A 21,088-nucleotide genomic window follows, 5' to 3' on the forward strand; every position below is an offset into this window, starting at 1 on the left:
TGGGTTGTTAGCTATATCTCTTATAATAAACCAGTGATTGCATTTCCCTGAGTTCTGTGAGCTGTCCTAGGAAATTAACTGAACCCAAGAAAGTCAAGGACTCTAGTTTGTATTTGGTCAGTCAGGAGTACGGGTGGCCCAGACTTGTGACTGGCATTGAAAGCGCTGGCAGTCTTGGGAGATGGAGCCCTCAACCCGTGGGATCTGACACTATTTCCAGGTAATGTCAGAAATTCAAAAAAAAAAAAAAAAAAAAAGAAATGAACTGAATTATAGGATACCCAGTTGGTGTCTGCTGGAGAACTGCTTGGTGTGCAGGGGAAACAAACTCACACACCTGGTCACAGAAGCGTTCCATGTTGAGTGTGAAAGTATAAAAGGAAAAAAAGTTTGATTTTTTCCTTTTACATTAGCACATCAGGCCTCAATTTGAATGCCAGCTCTGCTACTTGCTAGCTATGTAACCCTGGACAAGAAACTTCACTTCTATGTAAATAACACTGACAATGAATCAGGAAAACCTTCTACCACTTATCAGCTTTGCTTTGTTACTTTGGGCAAGTTACCTAATACTGTCAAGACTTAGTTTTCCTATTTGTAAAATGGAGATAATACACATCTCTTAAGTTTACTGTCAAGATTATAAATAATGCCCAACTCATAATGGCTATATTAGGAATAAATGAATGAATAAAAAATAATTGGAGGGAAAAACCTAACAACCCAGCATCCGAAGATAGGCCACAACAAACCACTTGTCTGTCAACAATGGGCAGGCCCTGGGGGAAAGGTGTCTCACTGCCAAGTAAATGTTGAGAACAAGTACAAGAGTGGAAAATGATAGAAGGACAGTGTTAAGACCAGAAAGAAGTCAGCATTTTCTGGGTAGCTACTATGTGCAATTTATTCACAATACAACATATGGCTGCCTACTTAATGCTCCAAGCATTACACAAAGTTCTGAGGATATACAGGCTAATTAAATGCAAAAAAAATACTTAAGAGTTCGTACAAAGCAGTAGACCATGCCATGAGAGCCTGTAATGAGGGTCCTAGGTTACAGGGGAGGGAAAGGAAGACTTCCCAGAGGACGTGATATCCAAGACAAGGCCTGATAATAAACAGGACTGGCCAGGTAAGGAGGGGAAGAGAGATCCAGGCAGAGAAAAGAGCATGTGTGAAGATGACTCCGAAGCAAAACTACTGTTCTGAGTGCTTCACATACAGATCCTCAGTGATCATCAATCCAGACCAACTCTATTCTTTCCTTTGTGGTTGTTATTCCTTCCAATTTATTTAGATTTTATTGTTTAGTGAAAATGGGCCTCTAGTAAAGTGTCCAGTCACAGGTGAAGGCCAATATCAGCCCAAGCAGAATTTTAAAATGGGAACAGAGCCTAATTATTTGAAAAGGAGGCTCCTAAGATGAGGAGCAGGTGGTACTAAGCCTGCCAATGGCCTCAGTCCCTTGGCGACATCAAGTCAAAGCAAAAGCCTGAGTAAAGGCCCTTTGCCAGCAGCACGTATTTTCTGACAGTCACCCATGTCAGAAGGCCAAGAGCAGAAGGAGGAAGAGAATGAACAAGTCTGAGTGCTCCACTGGAAGTCTGGGCCTCACAAGGACAGCCTTCTGTCAGAGTGGTGACAGTCTTCTGTGTCGATAGGGGAGGAAGAGAGGTCCCAATGTGCCACCCATGGGATCCAGCAGAAACTGGGCTCTGGAGTACTGCTGGCCCCCAGTGGACTTTCATCCAAGGAGTTCTTTGGTCTTCACCGCCAGATGCCTGTCCAGTTCTGCCACTGTGTCATCAGCCATTTGGCTGATCTGCAAGAACACAAAATGAGACAGCCTGATTAACGGGGCTGGAAAAGGGTAGGGGATGAATATTCCTGAAACATGAAAAGATTATGTGAGAAATAATAATAGTGACAAAAGTTCACATTAAGTACCAGCCAGGCACTGTACTCAGAACTTTATACATATATATTCTTTTTAACTCCTAACAGCAAACCCGTAAGATAGATACTATTATTATCCCCATTTTGCAGACAGGAAAACTGAGGCATTTAGATTACTTATTCAGGACACATAGCTAGAAAGCTGGAATGACAAAATTTAATCCACAGTATTTAGATTCCACAGCCCAAAATTCTTAACTAGTAATCTACAATATAGAGAAGCTAGTCTTATCTGTTCCCTAATGCGCCTCTAGAATTTCCTACACCTCAAATACTTTGTATATAAAGCCCTCATACAAATTGATAAGAAGAATATTAAGATCCCAATAGTTAAGCGAAAAAAAAAGCCTTGAAAAAAAAAATGAGGTACATCTGGTTAACAAACATGGAAAACAGACATGAAAGAAATGCAAATTAAAACAAGATACAATTCAGCTATCATAGCAAAATTTGATGCTGTGGTTTTTAATTACAATATTCAATGCCAGCAAGCTATGATGAAATGGATAAGCTCATATATCACTGATAGAAATTCAGATTGATGCAAATGTTCATACCATTTAACCCCAAAATCTCTCAACTGGGAAATTATCACATGAACAGGATCTGAAAAAATTTTCTGAAGTTCTATACACAAAGATATTTATCCCAGCTTTATATTTAATAATACAAAAATTAGAAAATCTAAAGTTATAGAATGGGGAAGTAGTTGAATACATAGAGTTATTAAAAATGGTTAAGATTTTCTACTTCTTAAGGATAGGGTGTTAATATGAATAACATTCCAGTACATATTATGGAAACATGCTCACATTATCCTTGAACTGACGAAAAGCAGGACACAAAATTGTATATATACATAGTAGAAATGATCTCTAAAATACGTAAACAAAAAATTGTGTATGTTTAAAAGCTGCAAGGAAACTTGTCAAAATATTAATAGTGGTTATATTTTAGTGATGGGAAGACAGGTAATGTATCGTTCATGTCCATCTCTGTCACATCCAGCCTAGGACTTAACACATATCAAGTTCTCAGGAAAAACACACTAAGTGAATAATTATTAAAGTTTTCTGTGCTTTTCTATATTTTCCAAATTTTCTGCAATAAGCATGTACTCCCTCCTCTAAGAATGAAAAACAAAACACAATACAATATAGTAGCTGCTGCAGCCTCCTTCCTATGTCTAAGAGATTGAAAGCAGGAAGCTTTAGGCAGGAGGCTTTGAGGGCTGCAGCATGGTGCCAAGGATCTGCATGCTCAGCAGCATCGTGGCTGTTGGACATCTTTATTTGCAGACCACAGGCCTTGGCTAGGAATTGAGAACTAAATGCACTAAAAAGGGTAGAAACGAAAAAGGATTCAGAGCAATTGGTCCCAGGCAGGGAGGTGGCCAGGCTCTCACCATAGCAACAGTTGTACATTTTTTCAGCTGGAAAAGCAAAGCACCTGGGGGCTGCCAGACACTGCAAGAGTGGCTGGACTCAGAATGACAGTTTGGTCCCTCCTCACTCAGCTAGCTACAAAGCCTTGAGATGCTTTTGCCCCTCTGTGGCTGCCTTGCATGGAGTGTGGCATGGTGCCCAGCAGTACTCCAACACCTGCAGGCTGGCAGCCTGGGACAGCCAGGAATGATGGTTGAAAGCCTCCTCTGGAAAAATGGCTTTGAGGGTAGTTTGGGGACAAGGATGGGGACTGGGACGAGGGAGAGTACTTAGGGTAACAATTTGGTAACATGGGTTCTGGGTGAAATTAGTGGGGTGAAAATGTGTAGTCACATTTTCCCACTTTGACTCTCAGTTTCCTCATCTATCAAATGAATATGCAAGCACATTTTAAACTGGTTATTTGCTATTTCGTGTTACTATAACTTTTACTATCACTTCCTGACTTCTTTCCAATTAATTAATGAAAATAGGGCAGGTGTGGTTGGTGGCTCACACCTGTAATCCCAGCACTTTGGGAGGCTGAGGTGGGAGGATCACTTGAGCCCAGGAGTTTGAAACCAGCCTGGCAACATGAGGAAATCCCATCTCTTAAAAAAACACAAAAAATTAGCTGGGCATGGTGGCATATGTCTGTAGTCCCAGCTACTCAGGAAACTGAGATGGGAGGATAGCTTGAGCCCAGGAGGTGGAGGATGCACTGAGTAGAGATGGTGCCACTGCACTCCAACCTGGGCAACAGAGACTCTCTCAAAAAAAAAAATAATTTAAAAAAATTAGTGAAAATATTTACTAACATTTTACCATAGTACAAGCATAAGGTATTCTTGGGGACAGCCTGCCTATAAGATCATCTTTTCTACCTTTATCAGACGTCTTAAAATAATGATGATTAATAGCAACAAGGCCAACAACAGCTTCCACTTACTGAGTACTTACCACATGTCAGACACTTGGTTAAAACTTTACGAGCATTATTGCACATAATCCCTATAACATATGAAAGACTGTTATCTCTCTTTACCATATAATAAACATTATTTAACTTGACAGTTGCATAGTAGGAATGCAAGTGTTTTATCTTCTATTACTTCATTCAAATCCAACAACCTCACATAGCCTCTATAAAGTAGGTATAATAGGTATTATCCCCATTTTACAGAGGAGTAAATCAAGGCACAGAACGTTAACTGATCTGTCCAAGATCATATAAAAAGTCAGTGGTTGTAATCCCAGCATTTTGGGAGGCCGAGGCGGGAGGATGAGGTCAGAAGATTGAGACCATCCTGGCTAACACAGTGAAACCCCGTCTCTACTAAAAATACAAAAAATTAGCTGGCCATTGTGGGAGGCTGAGGCAGGAGAATGGGATGAACCTGGGAGGCGGAGCTTGCAGTGAGCCAAGATTGCGCCACTGCACTCCAGCCTGGGGGATAGAGCCAGACTCTGTCTCAAAAAAAAAAAAAAAAAAAAAAGGCAGTGGTGTGGCTGAGCCAGAAACTCACCCATCTCAATGGCCAGTTTGAGGCTCTTATTCCCCTTTGGAGGGGTCCCATAGCACCTGGCCGAGTCCTTCCTCATTCCAGACAGGTTGTGTTAGGGACATTAAGAGTCAATCCAGCCGGGTGCGGTGGCTCAAGCCTGTAATCCCAGCACTTTGGGAGGTCGAGACGGGCGGATCACGAGGTCAGGAGATCGAGACCATCCTGGCTAACACGGTGAAACCCCGTCTCTACTAAAAATACAAAAAAACTAGCCGGGCGAGGTGGCGGGCGCCTGTAGTCCCAGCTACTCCGGAGGCTGAGGTAGGAGAATGGCATGAACCCGGGAAGCGGAGCTTGCAGTGAGCTGAGATCCGGCCACTGCACTCCAGTCCGGGTGACAGAGCGAGACTCCGCCTCAAAAAAAAAAAAAAAAAAAAAAAGAGTCAATCCAAGTTCTACATTTAAAGTCGCAAGACTGGGGAGAAGAGAAGGATAAAGAAATAGGGCGAAAAATTACTGAGGACCAGCCACCATACTAGCCACTTCTAAGTATGTAGCATCATTTGGTCCTCATATCAATCCTGTGCTCCCACTTTGTGGATGAAGAAACAGAGGCTCAGAAAGATAACACCATTTGCTGACGTTAACAGCTAAGAAGTAAAACAGCCAGGATTTTAATCTAGGCCTGTCTCACTCCAAAGCAAGAACCCCTGCCAATATAATGCGCTGCCTCATAGAGATTATAACATCGTCATCATCGTTATCATCATCACATTTGCTACTTACAAATTCAGGAAAATGAAAGGCAGGGACAGAGAAGGGGAATGGCAGGAGCATGGAGTACACTCCTGGGGCAGGCCTGCCTACCAGCCATCCTTCCTGAGGCCTAGCTCAAAACCCCCACTGCCTTGCCTGGACCAGCTCCCTGCCTGCCACCCGTCTGCCAGGAGCCTTTCCCTCCTTTAGCTTTGCTAGCACCCAGCTTTGCTCATTTCAGAGCAGCACTGTTTCTCAGGGAAAGGCAGCAGTGAAAGGATCTTGGCCAAAGTTACTGGTGGTTTCTGCCAAGTACATTAATGTTCAGCAGGCGCATTTATAGCAAACCAAAGCCAAGGTGAAACAGCAGGCTGGCAGATGTCAGAGTCCTGAGCAGGAAGACCCCGGTCCTTCTTCAGCAAAGCTTGCCTGGAAGCGGGCTTGGAAAGTAGCGGGGGTGGGGAAACAGTTGAGGAAATCTGGGGGTCAAACATGACTACAGGGATAGAACCTACAAATGAATCATTTCATTCTTATTTTTGTTTATTTATTTTTTTGAGATGGAGTCTTGCTCTGTCACCCAGGCTGGAATGCAGTGGCACGATCCGGCTCGCTGCAATCTCTGCCTCCCGGGTTCAAGCAATTCTCCTGCCTCAGCCTCCCAAGTAGCTGGGACTACGGGTGCCCACCACCATGCCCGGCTAATTTTTTATATTTTTAGTAGAGACAGAGTTTCACCGTGTTAACCAGAATGGTCTCGATCTCCTGACTTTGTGATCCACCTGCCTGGGCCTCCCAAAGTGCTGGGATTTTAGGCGTGAGCCACGCGCCTGGCCTATCATTTCATTCCCATACACCAAAAATTAAAGAAGTATTTTTATAATAAAGCTTTAAAATATGTGACCTCAAAAGATTTTTGAAAAATTAAAAAAGAGAATCTCATACAAAATAAAATCCAAATTGTTTATAATCCCATCTTCTGAAATGACCACCTTTAATATTTTGACATGTATAAGCTGCCAACCCTATGTACATGTGACTTTCCTTTATAAAAATAAAATCAAACTGCAGTATAATCTACCTTTTAAAAACAAATTCCAAAAAAATTTACCATGTCTATAAAATATTTTTATAACTTTCTATGTAGATTTTAATGAATGTAAAACAATTTACTTCCCACAGTCAAAAATTTATAGACAGTTTCCAGTTTTCTACTATTATATATATCAATGAACATTTCTATAAATAAGGCTCTTGATTATTTATTTTGGGCAAATTCCTAAGTCACTAAATCAGAATTGTATGGATTTTAGTGTATATTATCCTCTAGAAAGGTCATATGGATTTATACAAAGAAGAACAATCTTTAGAGTGTGAAAATAAAAGCAACACTTCCCAGATAAGCAACATTTTCAGCTCAAATAAAAAATTCTAGGTTCAAGTGTTAGGGGTTATAAAAGGCAAGTTAAATACATATATACTTTAAAAACACAGTAGTATGTACCAAGAATCTTATAAAAAATATGCAATCCTTCTGTACAGTAATTCCACACTTGGGACGTTCCAGTCTATTCTAAGGAAATCTCAACAAAGATATAGAGATATATATATACTCACTGCAACTTTACAACAAAAAAGTTTAAACAAACTAAAATGTCCAAAAAGAGGGCTTATGAAAGTGAACACCACAACATCAACTATTTAACAGCCATCAGAAAGAGTTTTACAAAGAGTTTTTCAAGGCATGAAAAATGCTAATGCCTTTGAGGTCAAACAGAAAATAAAAAGCTGAATACAAAATTGCGTATATACTATATTTTCTCAACCATGCTTAAAATTATGTAGTTTTTTTTTTTTTTTAAGAAAAAAAAGGAAGAAAGAAATATTCCAAAATGTTAAGAACAGTTGCCCTCCAATGTGGGATGGAAGGATGAATTTTCCTCCATTGTTTTAAACAGTCTGCTGTACTCTATATTTTATCCTATGAACATATATTACTTTGATAATAAGGAACAAAAGTAAACAAAATTTTAAAGCTGTCTGATGAAGCAACAATCAGCCATAGACTTGTTTTATTTATTTATTTATTTATTTATTTATTTATTTATGAGACGGAGTCTCGCTCTGTCACCCAGGCTGGAGTGCAGTGGCCGGATCTCAGCTCACTGCAAGCTCCGCCTCCCGGGTTTATGCCATTCTCCTGTCTCAGCCTCCCAAGTAGCTGGGACTACAGGTGCCCGCCACCTCACCCGGTTAGTTTTTTTGTATTTTTTTAGTAGAGACGGGGTTTCACCGTGTTAGCCAGGATGGCCTCGATCTCCTGACCTCGTGATCCGCCCATCTTGGCCTCCCAAAGTGCTGGGATTACAGGCTTGAGCCACCGCGCCCGACCCATAGCCTTGTTTTATATCTTTAAAACATGCGTGCGTGCGTACACACACCCACACACACACACCCCAAAAATTCCAGTTTGGGGCCTTCTGACAGCAGAAAGAACACCATGAAGTGTATATAAGGCTCTCTCCTATTCCAAACTTTTAACTCTATGACAGTAAATGAAGTTATTAACTATCCTGGTTAAGAATAAACATTTAGCTGGGCACTCACGCCTGTAATCCCAACACTTTGGGGGGTTGAGGCGGGAGGATCATCTGAGGTCAGAGTTCAAGACCAGCCTGGCAAACATGGTGAAACCCTGTCTCTACCAAAAATACAAAAATTAGCAGGGCATGGTGGCACGTGCTTGTAATCCCAGCCACTCGGGAGGCTGAGGCAGGAGAATCCCTTGAACCCAGGAGGTGGAGGTTGCAGTGAGTCGAGATTGCACCACTGCACTCCAGTCTGGGCAAAAAAAAAGAATATACATTTAAATAATATTATTTTTTGAAAGATGTCTATAATATATTGTGACATATAAATAGTATGATACTTTTTCTTTTTCTTGTTTCGAGAGATAACTTGAAGTGCTACACTAAAATGTTAACAATAGTTATCTGAGTGATGAGATTTCAATTATTTTCTTCATTAACAGCAAAACTAATACAGCTATTTTCACTTTAACAAAAATCAACAGTAAGAAGCACTAAAGAAAAATTCTAATCTGAAGAGGATGGCAAAAAGCCAGTGCTAATGAGTGAAGACTTCCAGCAAGGTCTTTGCAAGAGGGTTTTATCAAGAATGCTTGCTATCTGATCATTCTTCCTCTTTCAAGGAGCTGTGGGCTCTGGTCCCTGAGGCAGATGTCCTGGCTTGCTGAGTGAGGAGTGCCTGGTAGGCCCTGGGGGTCCACAGGCTTACCACCAAGCAGCAATGAAAAGGCAAAGCAGTGAAGAAATCCCCTGGGAGAAAGACAAGGAGCTGGCCCAGCTGGAGTCAGGGCCCAGACTATTAATGAGGCCTGGTCAGTGCTCAGGAAAGGCCCGCCTAATCTCTGAACCTCCTCTTTTAGCTGATATAGGGAAAAAGGAGGGCAGAGAGATGGCAAGAGGGGAGCTCTGAGGGTGTGGGTGTCAGGTACACTAATGGTGCTTTCTAGCATACCAAGGAAACCATTCAAGGCAGAAATGACCAATCCCTTTTTACAGAAAACAGACTCCAAAGAGTCAAGCAACTTCCCCAAGGTCATAGGAAAACAAGTGTAGAACAATCTTCTAGGTCATTATCTTCTACATGTGGTTTTACAGAATTACCTGAGAGCTTTTTAAAACTATACATTCCAGCTGGGCGCACCTGTTATCCCAGCTACAGGAGGACTACTTGAGCCCAGGATGACAAGCCCAGCCTGGGAAACATAGTGAGACCCCCATCTCAAGAACAATAAATTAATAAAATTAAGTAAAATAAAAATATACATTCCTAGGCAGAGCTACTGTATCAGAAAACGTATCAGAAAATGCAGGAGTAGGGCCCAGGAAGCCACCTAAAATTCCTCCCCCAGGTGATTGTTGTGGCTCTCCTACTAGTAAATTGCTAGTAAAACTAGCATTTTAACTGCTGATGGAGGAGAAGGTGAGCAGCTAGTCAATTTATGGACTTCTTCAGGGGTCGTCCCACTAAGGTTTCTCCTTGCTTCTCGTTTCTCTCTTCACTCCCTATCCAGCCCACATGCCTGTTCAATCTCCCTAAAATAATGCTTTATCGTGGATGAGGAGGCTTTAAGGCCTATCAAACCCTTTATATTACATTGAACATTACTAATTCTATCTCTACATCTTTCTACAGGTGCCACTTAGGTTCAAGTCACCATCACTTCCTGGTTGGATTTCTGCAGCAGCTTCCCTGGTCTCCCTGCCTCCAGTCTTGCCCCCTACAATCTGTTTTTTACCTGGCCACCATAGTCATCTTTCATAAACATAGATGTGCTCTCTCCATCATCTAAAAAAAATCTTTCAAGCGTGTCACTGTATGAGAATCACCTGAGAAGGATTTAAAATACAGATTCCTAGGCTCTATCCCAGATTCACTGACTCAATCTCTGGAAATGGGGCCCCCAGATACCTGGATTTTTATAAGCTACCCAAGTGATTATGGTACTTTGGTAGATTAGATGTGGTTCAGCAAATATTCACTTCTTTCCCCAGACCTCCATAAATACATATATTTCCTTGTACCAAAGATACTGAGCTTGGCCCATGTGACTTGCTTTGGCCAATCAAATATGAGAAGACTAGGTGTTTAAAATGTACTTGAGTGGCTGGGCTTATGATCGTGGCATCTGCTGTTACCATGAAAAAAGGCCCTAGGAAACCTGTTGGCTCCAGAAGATTAAGAGATATATAAAGCAGATTTGAACCCAATCCAAGATCTGGAGTCAAGCCCACTGAGCCCAGTCTAGAATAGCTACACCCCAGCTGGCCCATGGAAATAAGAATAAGAAATAATGCTTTGATATTGTCGATCACTGAGTTTTGGGGTAGTTGTGTATCATTACAGTGGCCACATATGACTTATATAGTCATACAATGTGAGAAAGTCTGTACATGTTAACATTCAAACCCCTAAACCTGGTGTACGAGACCTTCCTTCTATTATCTAGCCACTCTGTTTTCTTTATTCATTCCCTAGTCTTATCGTATGTTCAAACCCCCATGATCTAACTGAATATTGTTTTTATATCACCATACCTTTGTACATATGGTTTTACTTTTCCCCCTTGTCACTCACTATTTTACTCCAATAGCTTAAGACTTATTCAAGTGCTACTACTCAGCACACTGAGAACATTAAGTGCTCACTTCTCAGCAACCAGAAAACCAGACAGGAGAACATTAGTGTAGAGGCTCTGAAATCAGTCTGCCTGAGTATGGATCCGATTTCTACCAATTTCCAGCAGCGTGATTTTGGGCAAATTATTTAACTTACTGGAACCTCAGTTTCCTTACTACCTACCTCATAGTTTTGTAGTGATGAGGGTAAACGAAGTAATATAAAGTGTTCCGCACAAAACCTGGCACACAATACAAGTGTCTTATCCTCCTCTATGGATCCCTCTGAATCTGGCCTTAGGCTAAGCCCAGAACAGAGACTCAGTCAATGTTGATAATGTGAACGAAAGATCAGAGGTATTCTGCTTTAACTGTCCTCACCTCAAACATGAACAAATGATTCCTTGCGTTGAATACATAGATACTACTACATCTGTTGGCAATAGTACCTGTTTCTCTATTAGCCTAATGGTGTCCTGCGAGACCGTATCCTTGGATTTCTTCAGCTTGTTCATTGCGTTGGTGCGAACCTTTCGTAAAGAGTCTTTGGCCTTGTTGGTGTTCTGTTTGGCCAGTTTCACCAGCATTTCTCTGTGCTCTCTGGTTACTCTGATAAAAGACAAAAAACATTCAACAAAATCATTCTATACATTAACTGCTGGCCAAGAATTTAACATCACTCTGTCAACCAGTTTGTAACTTTCCTCTCTGTGGGCTGAACTCCTGGAATTTCCAGGAGGAGGAAAACACATGTAAAAAGGCTTTAAGTTGCCCAAACGTGGGCACACTGGGTTTGACTTTGTATAAGGTACCAAACTTCCCAGTGAGAGGACTGGGATTCAAATCCCAGTATTTCTGGCCTGTATTCCTTCTGCTACTCTTGTAATCTGTTTCAAGTGAATCATGCACTGCTGCCATTACTTCTGCTTCCAGGCAGAAAGCTCTTCAAAGTCAGTAATATGAAGCTTGGGACTGAAAAGGACAAAACCACCAAGAGCCCATGTTTCATTTAAGGAATTGGCTGAAGCACTGATAACAAAGAAAGGAGTGACAAGAAAAGAGGCTGGGAAGCCATATCACAGAGAGTCTTGTAAGATTACAAACCATATTTTACAGATGAAGAAAATGAGGCCCAAAGAAATTTGGTACTTTATACAAAGTCAAACCCAGTCAAACCCAAGCTGGCCTGTCACAAAAGCCAATGGTCTTAGTATGACAACATTCCTCTGCCCACACCCCCCGAGTCCTAAAATGGACATGCTTATGCTTCCTGACCCTCAAATCAACACGGTTCTTGCTCAAGAAAGGACAATTCCAAGTTCTGGGTACATGTTCAGTGTGGAATAGTAATGAGCAGCTGTTAAAGATTTAGTAACATCTACCTTATATTTTCTCTGCTGAGAAAAAAAGGAATTTTGAGAAAGAATAAGCTCTGAAGGGAACAGTTATATTTATGTAAATCCTTTTGGATTCAGCTATTTGAAGGTATTCTCAAAATAACAATGAGTCTAATTACTACTATTATTAAACCCCCCTGTGCCACATGAGTACTTTAAGTATGTTACTTCATTGATCCTCACAACTCTTCAAATGAGGAAACAGGCTCACAGACGTTAAGTGACTTGCCCGTGAGCATGAGTGAGAGAACTGGGATTCAAATCCCGATCTTTCTGGCCTATATTCTTTTTACTCTTGTAATCTAGTTCAAGTAAATCATGCACTGCTGCCATTACTTCTGCTTCCAGGCAGAAAGCTCTTCAAAGTCAGTAATATGAAGCTTGGGACTGAAAAGGACAAAACCACCATGTCAGGAGTTTAGGGATTTGGACCAGATCTTGTTACTTTTATGGTTTTTAATTCATTGAACAAAAATCATGCTGACATGTTTAGGTCTCTTTTTTGTTCTGCCAAAGCATATGTCAGTATAAGGAAGGAACACGAAAATTAAAACTTGATCCACTGATTCAAAAAACTTAATCCTGCTGAAATACTAAGAGAAGCAGAAAATAAATGAATCTAAGCCTTTAAGAAACCTCATAAACTTCTCCAGAAAGAACATACTGAAGTATTCGAATATTGTATTTCATATAATTTCAAATAGGTATCTCACTGTTTAGACAACGCTTAATAAAAGAAAAAAACTTATCTGATCAACTTTTCACTACACTGTTATATTTTAAATGGAGGGAAAAACATACATTTAAAAAACATAAAATGAGACTAAAAAATCCTTAAGAATTAAAGGCTACATAAAGAAAACAAAATCATAATATAGGTAATTTGGCCTTAATAAAATGTATTATTTTGTATTTATTAATGCAAATGTGACATTACCACACTATTAACACCAGTTTCCACATGTAATAGTGTCCAATCATTGACATTGTCAAAAATATTTCCATTTCAGGATGCAAAGAGGCAATAATCAAAAAGATACTACAAGGAAATGGAGAGAGGAGTGCAGTGAGAAGGGGGAAAGGGAGGGAGGAAGACAAACCATGCTAGGCACAGGGAGGGCTGAGAGGGAGAAGGGCATGTGTGTGCTGGTTCAGGGAACGGAGCTGAAAAGAATCTAAAATACAAGATCAGAAGCACTTAGGGTGATGGCAAGGCACTGGTTTTGAAGTCAGACAGACTAGGTTCATACCTCTACCTATTGCTCAGAAGCTGACTACCCTTGGGCAAGCTACTTAATCTTTGTGAGCCTCAGTTTCCTTATCTCTAAAATGAAGATTTAAAAAGACACTTTACTGGAGGATTAAGAGAAGCAGACACAACAGATAAAGTACCAATAAAGAGAGCAGCAGATATAGTAGCCTTGAATAAATGGTAAATTTATGAATGTTTTAATCAAACATGTTTAATTACTTCTTCATGAAACAATCACAGCACATCTGTTTTAGAAAAGAAACATATTTTATTATGGAAATATTTTCATTATTTTCCAAATGGGATTAATACATCTGATCATCTCCACCTTGCATTCCTGGGGTTCTGTGAGTATACATTAGAGTTTGTGTTCCAGGCTTCTGAACTCAGCTGGTTAGTTCTGAGTACCCACTTTAAGTTGATATGCATTCACTCATCAAGCACTGGCTGAGCCTCCTATGCTCTGTGCCAGATCTTGGGCCAGACCAAGGAGCTTCAGAAGAGACAGACCTGGCCCATCTTTTCCAGAGGCTCAGACTAGTGGTGGAGACAAACTTGTCAGCCACTACTTAGAAAGAGGATGACTGCTGCTAGGATGGAAGGATGGATCTCCTGTGGGAGGAGCATGCAGAAAACACAACACTTCTATCTTGAGATCTGGAAACTGCCTTATGGATGTACAGTAACTTGTTAGCTGCAGAAGAAAGCAAAGTGCATTTTGGGAAGCACAGTGGGAGATGTAGCGAAGGGAGAGCATGAAGTTGAAAAGGGTACATCCCAGTCAAATATATTCTACAGGCCTGGAGTTTTCAAATTCTTCTTTAGCCACAAACCTTGGCTCCAAAGAAAACTGAGGCAGAGACCCCATTTGTAAAGTAGATAAAAAGAGACTACTTCAGTTGAAGAGGAGGAGGGGTGGGCTCTATCCCAGGCCACAAAACTCAGCTCCGCCTCCACTTCTGGACCTGACACTTACAGGCTGAGTGACCCTATGCAAGTTATTTAAACTCTCTGAGCCTTGATCTTCTCATTTGGAAACAGAAATCAAAAACAAACAAATGAAACAGAACCTCCCTTTCAGAGTTATTGTGAGATTTAGATGAGGTAATACATGGAAAGCATCCTGTACAAAGCCTGATAGAGAATAAACACTCAGGAAATGTAAACTGTCTCTGCTGTTGTTGTTGGTTACAGTTTTGGAAGCCGTGAAGCATCTTCAAATAATGAAGAATCTATTCATGAAAGTTTTTAGTCAACAGAGAAATGACAGAGCAAAGATCTATGCTCTGGCAAGATGACTTTTTGAGATCTCACTGGTAATTTAACATCTCACAGACATTTTAAAATCCAAATGCTCTCAGAATGTAGCCCTGAAATTTTTTCTTTTCAATATTCATTCATTCAATCTATAGCTTCATTCAACAACTACTTACTAGGCACCTACTGTAAGTTACTCATTATGACAGAAAAAAGGGAAATAGCATTAAATACACAGGAGTTTACCATCTGGCAAGGAAGGCAGTCATTACACAAACACATACAAATTAATGAATAAATTACAGCGGTAATATGTACCATAAAGTCATATAGAGTTCTATAAAAATAATTAAGTGGGGAAAGGAGTCTGACCAACCTTTCTTTGTGGGACCCCAGGAACTAAATGTGGAGATACTGAGGTTAAGTGATATTTAAGTTGCATAAGAGTTGGGGGGACAGTGAAAGATCACTGTCACCAGAAGGAATGGCATGTGTAAAGAATACAGTTCTTATAGGATGAAAAAAAGTGATAGTATTGAAAGAAGAAGGCAAAGACTATCCCAAAAGAGAAGGCTGGAGAGGCCGGCAAGTGAAAGGCTTTGTAAGCCCTTCAATGTCACAGTAGGTCTTAGTAGATCCACTGACAGCTCAACAAAATATGGTATAAGCATATAATGTTATTCAGCCTTAAAAAGAAATGAGAATGTGATATGTGTTATCACATGGATGAACCTTAGCATAAAAAACACTTAGCATAAAAAACATTATGCTAAGTGAAATATGCCAGACTCACAGAGACACATATTGTATGATTCCACTTACATGAAGTTCTTAAGAGTTGTCAAATTCATAGAGACGGAAAGTAGAATAGTGGTTACCAGGGGCTGGGGGAAGAGGGAAGTGGGTAGTTGTTTAATAGGTAAAGAGCTTTGCAGGATGAAGAGCATTCTAGAGATTGTTTATACAACAATGTTAATATACTTAATGCCACTGAACTGTACACTTAAAAAATGACTAAAATACAAGCCTGGACAACTTAGCAAGACCCCATCCCTACAACACACAACAAAATTAGCCAGGCATCATCATATGTGCCTGAAGTCTCAGCTACTTGGGAGGCTGAGGCAAAAGGATCACTTGAGCCCAGGAGTCTGAGGCTGCAGTGAGCCATGATTATGCCACTGCACTTTAGCCTGGATGAGACAGCATGACCCCATCTTTTTTTTTTTTTTCTGGAGCTGGAGTCTTGCGCTGTCACCCAGGCTGGAGTGCAGTGGTGCGATCTCGGCTCACTGCAACCTCCGCTTCCTGGGTTCAAGTGATTCTCCTGCCTCAGCCTCGTGAGTAGCTGGAATTAGTCGCAAGCCACCATGCCTGGATAATTTTTGTATTTTTAGTAGAGACGGGGTTTCACCAGGCTAGTCACAAACTCCTGATCTTAAGTGATCCGCCTGCCTCGGCCTCCCAAAGTGCTGGGATTACAGGCGTCAGCCACCGTGTCTGGCCTGATCCCATCTTTAAAAAAAAAAAGAAAAAAAAGACTAAAGCAGTACATTTTAAAAATGTATATTTTACATTAAAATAAGAAGAAACTTGATCAGATTTTTAGTTTGTGTAGACAGCAATATACAAACCAGATCTAAATACATGGCAAGAGTCTGACCAGGAGCCTCTAGGTAGGTAGATGGGGAGCTCAGGATCCACCCTTTTGCAGTTTCTTGGCTGGGTGAGGAAGCCTTTTCCGCTAGGGTCAGAGAGCCTCTAGCACAAGGCAGGGGTTTTGGCCGAGCTGGCAGGGTCATACTTTGTTTGTACAAGCTCCACCAGGCAGATCTTCCAGTAACATCCTGGATGGGGGCCTTCCTGAAAAATTCCTTGAGCATTTTCCTATGAACAATAAGCAGAGGGCATGCCCCACTGCTAACTCACACAACAGAGAATCCCACTGACTGAAATGATACTTCCTATTGTTTCAATGAGAATGTGACACATGTACAAAGCTATACACCAGGTGTGTATCAGAGGAAGTCACGCTCAGCTCAGGTAATGACAGCAAAAAAGTTGTAATGCAACAGACACGCAACTTCAGAAGGCTCTTTGGACACTTAAAGGGGGCTTTAAAATGTAGAAAGGACATGGTTTAGGGCCAAAAAGATCTGGGCTGAAATTCCAGCTCTGCTACTTGTTAGCTTCAGAACTTTGAGTATGCTATTCAACCTCTCCAAACTCAGTTTTCTCCTATACAAAATGGGAGTAAGAATATTACAGAGGGTGACGAGTTGATCGGTGCAGCACACCCAACATGGCACAAGTATATATATGTAACAAACCTGTACATTATGCACATGTACCCTAGAACTTAAAGTGTAATAAAAAATAAAAAGAAAAAAGAAAAAAAAAGAATACTACAGAGGGTGGAAGCAAGGATTAAATGAAATAATGGGAGGCAAGTACTTGGCGTGCTATCAATACGTATGCACTGTAAAAGCTCAACAAAGGACAGCTGAGTTATTATTCTTACTACAGAATCTCTAGGACTTGGGGAGAATAGGATGTGAGCAGCGAGAGAGAAAATGGTCACAAAAGATTTTGCCACTTGGAGTTTAGGCAACTGAGGGGATAGCGAGCAGAGAGAAACAGAACGGGAACAGAGGAGAGCAGTAGGCAATGGGGAAAGCGGGGGGCATGAATTCTGCTCCAGCAGCTGTAGGGAGCAGGCTAAGGGAGAAGGAAGCTGCACTTTCAAGGAATGGCATATCAAGATACATTCCTGACATTGCCACTGACAGAAACCTTGCCACCTCTTCCCTGGGCTTCCGGGACTCCCTCTACGGGAGCATGGGCCTGAAATCAGCAGCAACACGTGCCTGCTTCACTGTTTGCTGGTAGGAGCTGCCCCATGCCTTGGGGCTGCCGGTCCTGAAGGAAATGTTTTTGTTTGTGTAGCCCAGCCAGATTTCCTATGCTTCTAAGGACACCACCCTCGCCTCATCTCACTAGCCTGTTTTACATACATTAATGTATCATAAAGACATTAGATCTTCTGTAGGTGTCCTTTTAGCCCAAGGAAATCATACATTTTGGAAGGACTTCTAACACCAGTAGTAATTTTAGTTCTCTCTGGGGACACAACTGGGCACCTGCTTTCAAAGGACTGACTATTCTGTGACTGATGCCTGGTTAAACCAGACATCCCATCCCGAAACACAGCCCAGTCCAGCCTGACTGAATGAGAAAGGAGGTTGCAGTCAGGGGTCACAGCTCCACATTCCCAGCTGAGTGGTCTTAAGTCACTTGTCTTCTCTTTCCCTGTCGCCACAGAAGGATGGAAGCCCCAGTTTTGGGGTAAGTGGACATAACTCTTGCCTCAGCTCTATCATACATGCAAAAAAGCACAAGTTTGGTGGTCAAAGCAAACCTGATTTCCAAATCCAGCTCTGCCACTTACAAGTTGAGTACCTGTGGACTTTAATTTTTCCTCTCTGAATGCAACGTTGTCAGGTGAAGCACTTAAGAGAACAGTCTCTGAAGTCAGACTGTTGGGGCTTGAGGTCCAGATCTATCAGTTTTCAGCTTTGTGGCCCTGGGCAAGTTATTTTACCTCTGCATCAGTTTTTCCGTCTGTCAAATGTGTATAACACTATTTACTTAACTGTTCTCCTCTGTTCCCATTCAGTCCCTCTTACAACAACTTAATTATTGTGAGAATTAAACAAGTTAATAAATGTGCTGGTACATGGGATGTACTCAATAAACATTATCTGTTATTTCCTCAACCGTCAAGTGCAGAGGGATGAGGGAGACCATACATGATTTTTCCAGTGTTATGAGCAAATAAGAAAAGATAGCTAAATGACTTTGCATATATAGGTAACAAACTATTTTAAGTTCTCAATAATATTATTAATAAAAGTAATTGTAATGTTTCCTACTAGGGGAGAACACAGCACAGTGGCTGCAAGTCCAGCCTCTGGAGAAAGATAGCCTGTTCTTTCACTTATTAACTGTGTGACACTGGGCACAAAAAATCCCATTCCTCTGTGACTTAGTTACTTCATCTGTAAGACAGAGATAACATACTGATCTCAAAAGGATGTTACAAGTATATTAGCTAATACATAAATGGCACCTGGAACAACAGTTGGCACAGTGTTCCAGAAACAATGATTACATTATTGCATACTTACTACATGCTAGGCTCTGTTTGAGGGCCTAGGAATACAGCAATGAACAAAACTGACAAAGTTCTTCCTCTCTCCTCTCAAAGCACTCACATTCTAGTGAAAGCGAGACAGACACAGTAAACAATTAAGCAGATAAAATGACACAAAGTGTATGAAGAAAATAAAGCAAGAGAAGGAGATAAGGAGAGACCACATTGTTATCATGGTAAGGCCCACTTACATTTGCCCAGCCACCTGACCCCAATGTCATCTGCTCCCCTTCAATACTAATAATAACGATAACTGTTGCAGAGCCATTTCCTTGTGTCAAGTTCTGAGCTGATGCATTCTCCATGTATTAGCTTAGTAAATCTTCATAACATTCCTGTGACATTAGTGGCATGAGTACCTGGGTTTTACAGATTAGAAAGTGGACAGACTGGGCAACATGGTGAGACCCCATCTCTACAGTTTTTTTTTGTTTTGTTTTGTTTTTTGAGATGGAGTCTTTGTTGTTTTTTTTTTTCTGAGGCGGAGTCTCGCTCTGTCGCCCGGACTGGAGTGCCGTGGCCGGATCTCAGCTCACTGCAAGCTCCGCCTCCCGGGTTTACGCCATTCTCCTGCCTCAGCCTCCGGAGTAGTTGGGACTACAGGCGCCCGCCACCTCGCCCAGCTAGTTTTTTGTATTTTTAGTAGAGACGGGGTTTCACCGTGTTAGCCAGGATGGTCTCGATCTCCTGACCTCGTGATCCACCCATCTCGGCCTCCCAAAGTGCTGGGATTACAGGCTTGAGCCACCGCGCCCGGCCGAGATGGAGTCTTGCTCTGCCTCCCAGGCTGGCGTACAGTGGCATAATCTCGGCTCACTGCAATCTCCGCCTCCCAGGTTCAAGCGATTCTCCTGCCTCAGCCTCCTGAGTAGCTGGGACTACAGGCACGTGCCACTATATAAGGCTAATTTTTGCATTTTTAGTAGAGATGGGGTTTCACCATGTTGGCCAGGCTGGTCTCGAACTCCTGACCTCTGGTGATCTACCTGCCTTAGCATCCCAAGATGCTGGGATTATAGGCATGAGACCGTGCCCAGCTACAAATTTTTTTTTTTTTTAATTAGCTGGGGATGGTGGGGCATGCCTGTATTTTCAGCTACTTGGAAGGCTGAGACCAGAAGATCCTTGAGCTCAGGAATTTGAGGTGGCAGTGAGCTATGATCATGCCACTGCACCTCAGCCTGGGTAACAAAGACCAATCCCGTCTGGGGGGAAAAAAAAGTGGGAAGTGGGGGTTCAGACAGATCAAGTAACCTGTTCAAGGTCACACAAAAAGTTCTTGGCAGACATGGGGTTTGAGCCCAGTATAGCCTGGCTCCTGAATTCCAGGCCTTCTGCTCTGTTTCCTCTCTTGTTGGTGCTAGACAAATCTAGCAACTATTCTTACCAGTGGTGCTAATAATAGTACTACTCTCACATTAAGACCGGCTTAGATATATAGTTCATGCTACTCCCCGACACGTCCAAGAGTAGTGGGGAGAAAGAAGAGAGGGAATTTATGGAGGAATAGTGATCTGATCTATGGTAGTCAACTGCTAGGTACCATAAATAGGTGCATGATACAAGGCATGGAGAAGAGAGGACGGGCAGGGACAAAAGAAACCTGTCCTTTGTTTGCAATTTTTGCGTTAAGTGTTGGTGGCAACTTGCTCTTCAGCCTATTCTCCACTTTTGATTCTTGACTGAACGTCCTTGTGTGCTTCAATTGGTACATCTACGCTAGGAAGGAGCGCCATTCCACACACTTGGGACCTGCAATAGCAAGATGCACTCCTAAAAAGCCACAGGCCAGGTGGGAAGCAACACTGAACACAAGACAGGTGTTCAAAAACTGCATGAAGGCTTACCCAGGCCTGGAAAGTAGAAAGAAACAGTGTACTGGAACAAACCAGGAGAATGAATGGCCCTGCAAACGCAGCAATGGCAAGCAGGCAGTGGGAATAAAAGGGCTAGAGCAGCAGCTGCAGTTGCTCAAATGCAGTTTGTGGCTGCCCCAGCCCAAGTCAGGTCATGAGGCATTCATCTTTGAGGGTTTTTTTCCTTCAATATCCCTAAAGGGGTGTGTGTGTGTGTGTGTGTGTGTGTGTGTGTGTGTGTGTGTGTGTGTGTGTGTGTGTGTGT

The 21,088-nt window shown here is 41.8% G+C and overlaps 1 protein-coding gene across 3 annotated transcripts in view; it reads right to left on the bottom strand.

Moving 5' to 3' along the window:
- Positions 1 to 881: 881 nt before the first annotated feature.
- MRRF (mitochondrial ribosome recycling factor) overlaps positions 882 to 21,088 on the bottom strand; it is a 65,837-nt gene continuing 45,630 nt past the window's right edge. For 2 of the 3 annotated variants that reach the window (XM_011927373.1, XM_011927375.1), the window contains 2 exons: positions 11,298 to 11,457; positions 882 to 1,825 (listed from right to left, as the gene is read on the bottom strand). In XM_011927373.1, coding sequence (XP_011782763.1) covers positions 1,748 to 1,825; positions 11,298 to 11,457 — 238 coding nt within the window. In that variant the 3' untranslated portion in view covers positions 882 to 1,747. The remainder of the gene's footprint in view (positions 1,826 to 11,297; positions 11,458 to 21,088) is intronic. The other variant, XM_011927374.1, reaches the window with a different exon arrangement.

Source organism: Colobus angolensis, unplaced genomic scaffold, assembly GCF_000951035.1.
Source record: "Colobus angolensis palliatus isolate OR3802 unplaced genomic scaffold, Cang.pa_1.0 Scaffold71, whole genome shotgun sequence".
NCBI classification, from domain to species: Eukaryota; Metazoa; Chordata; class Mammalia; order Primates; family Cercopithecidae; genus Colobus; species Colobus angolensis.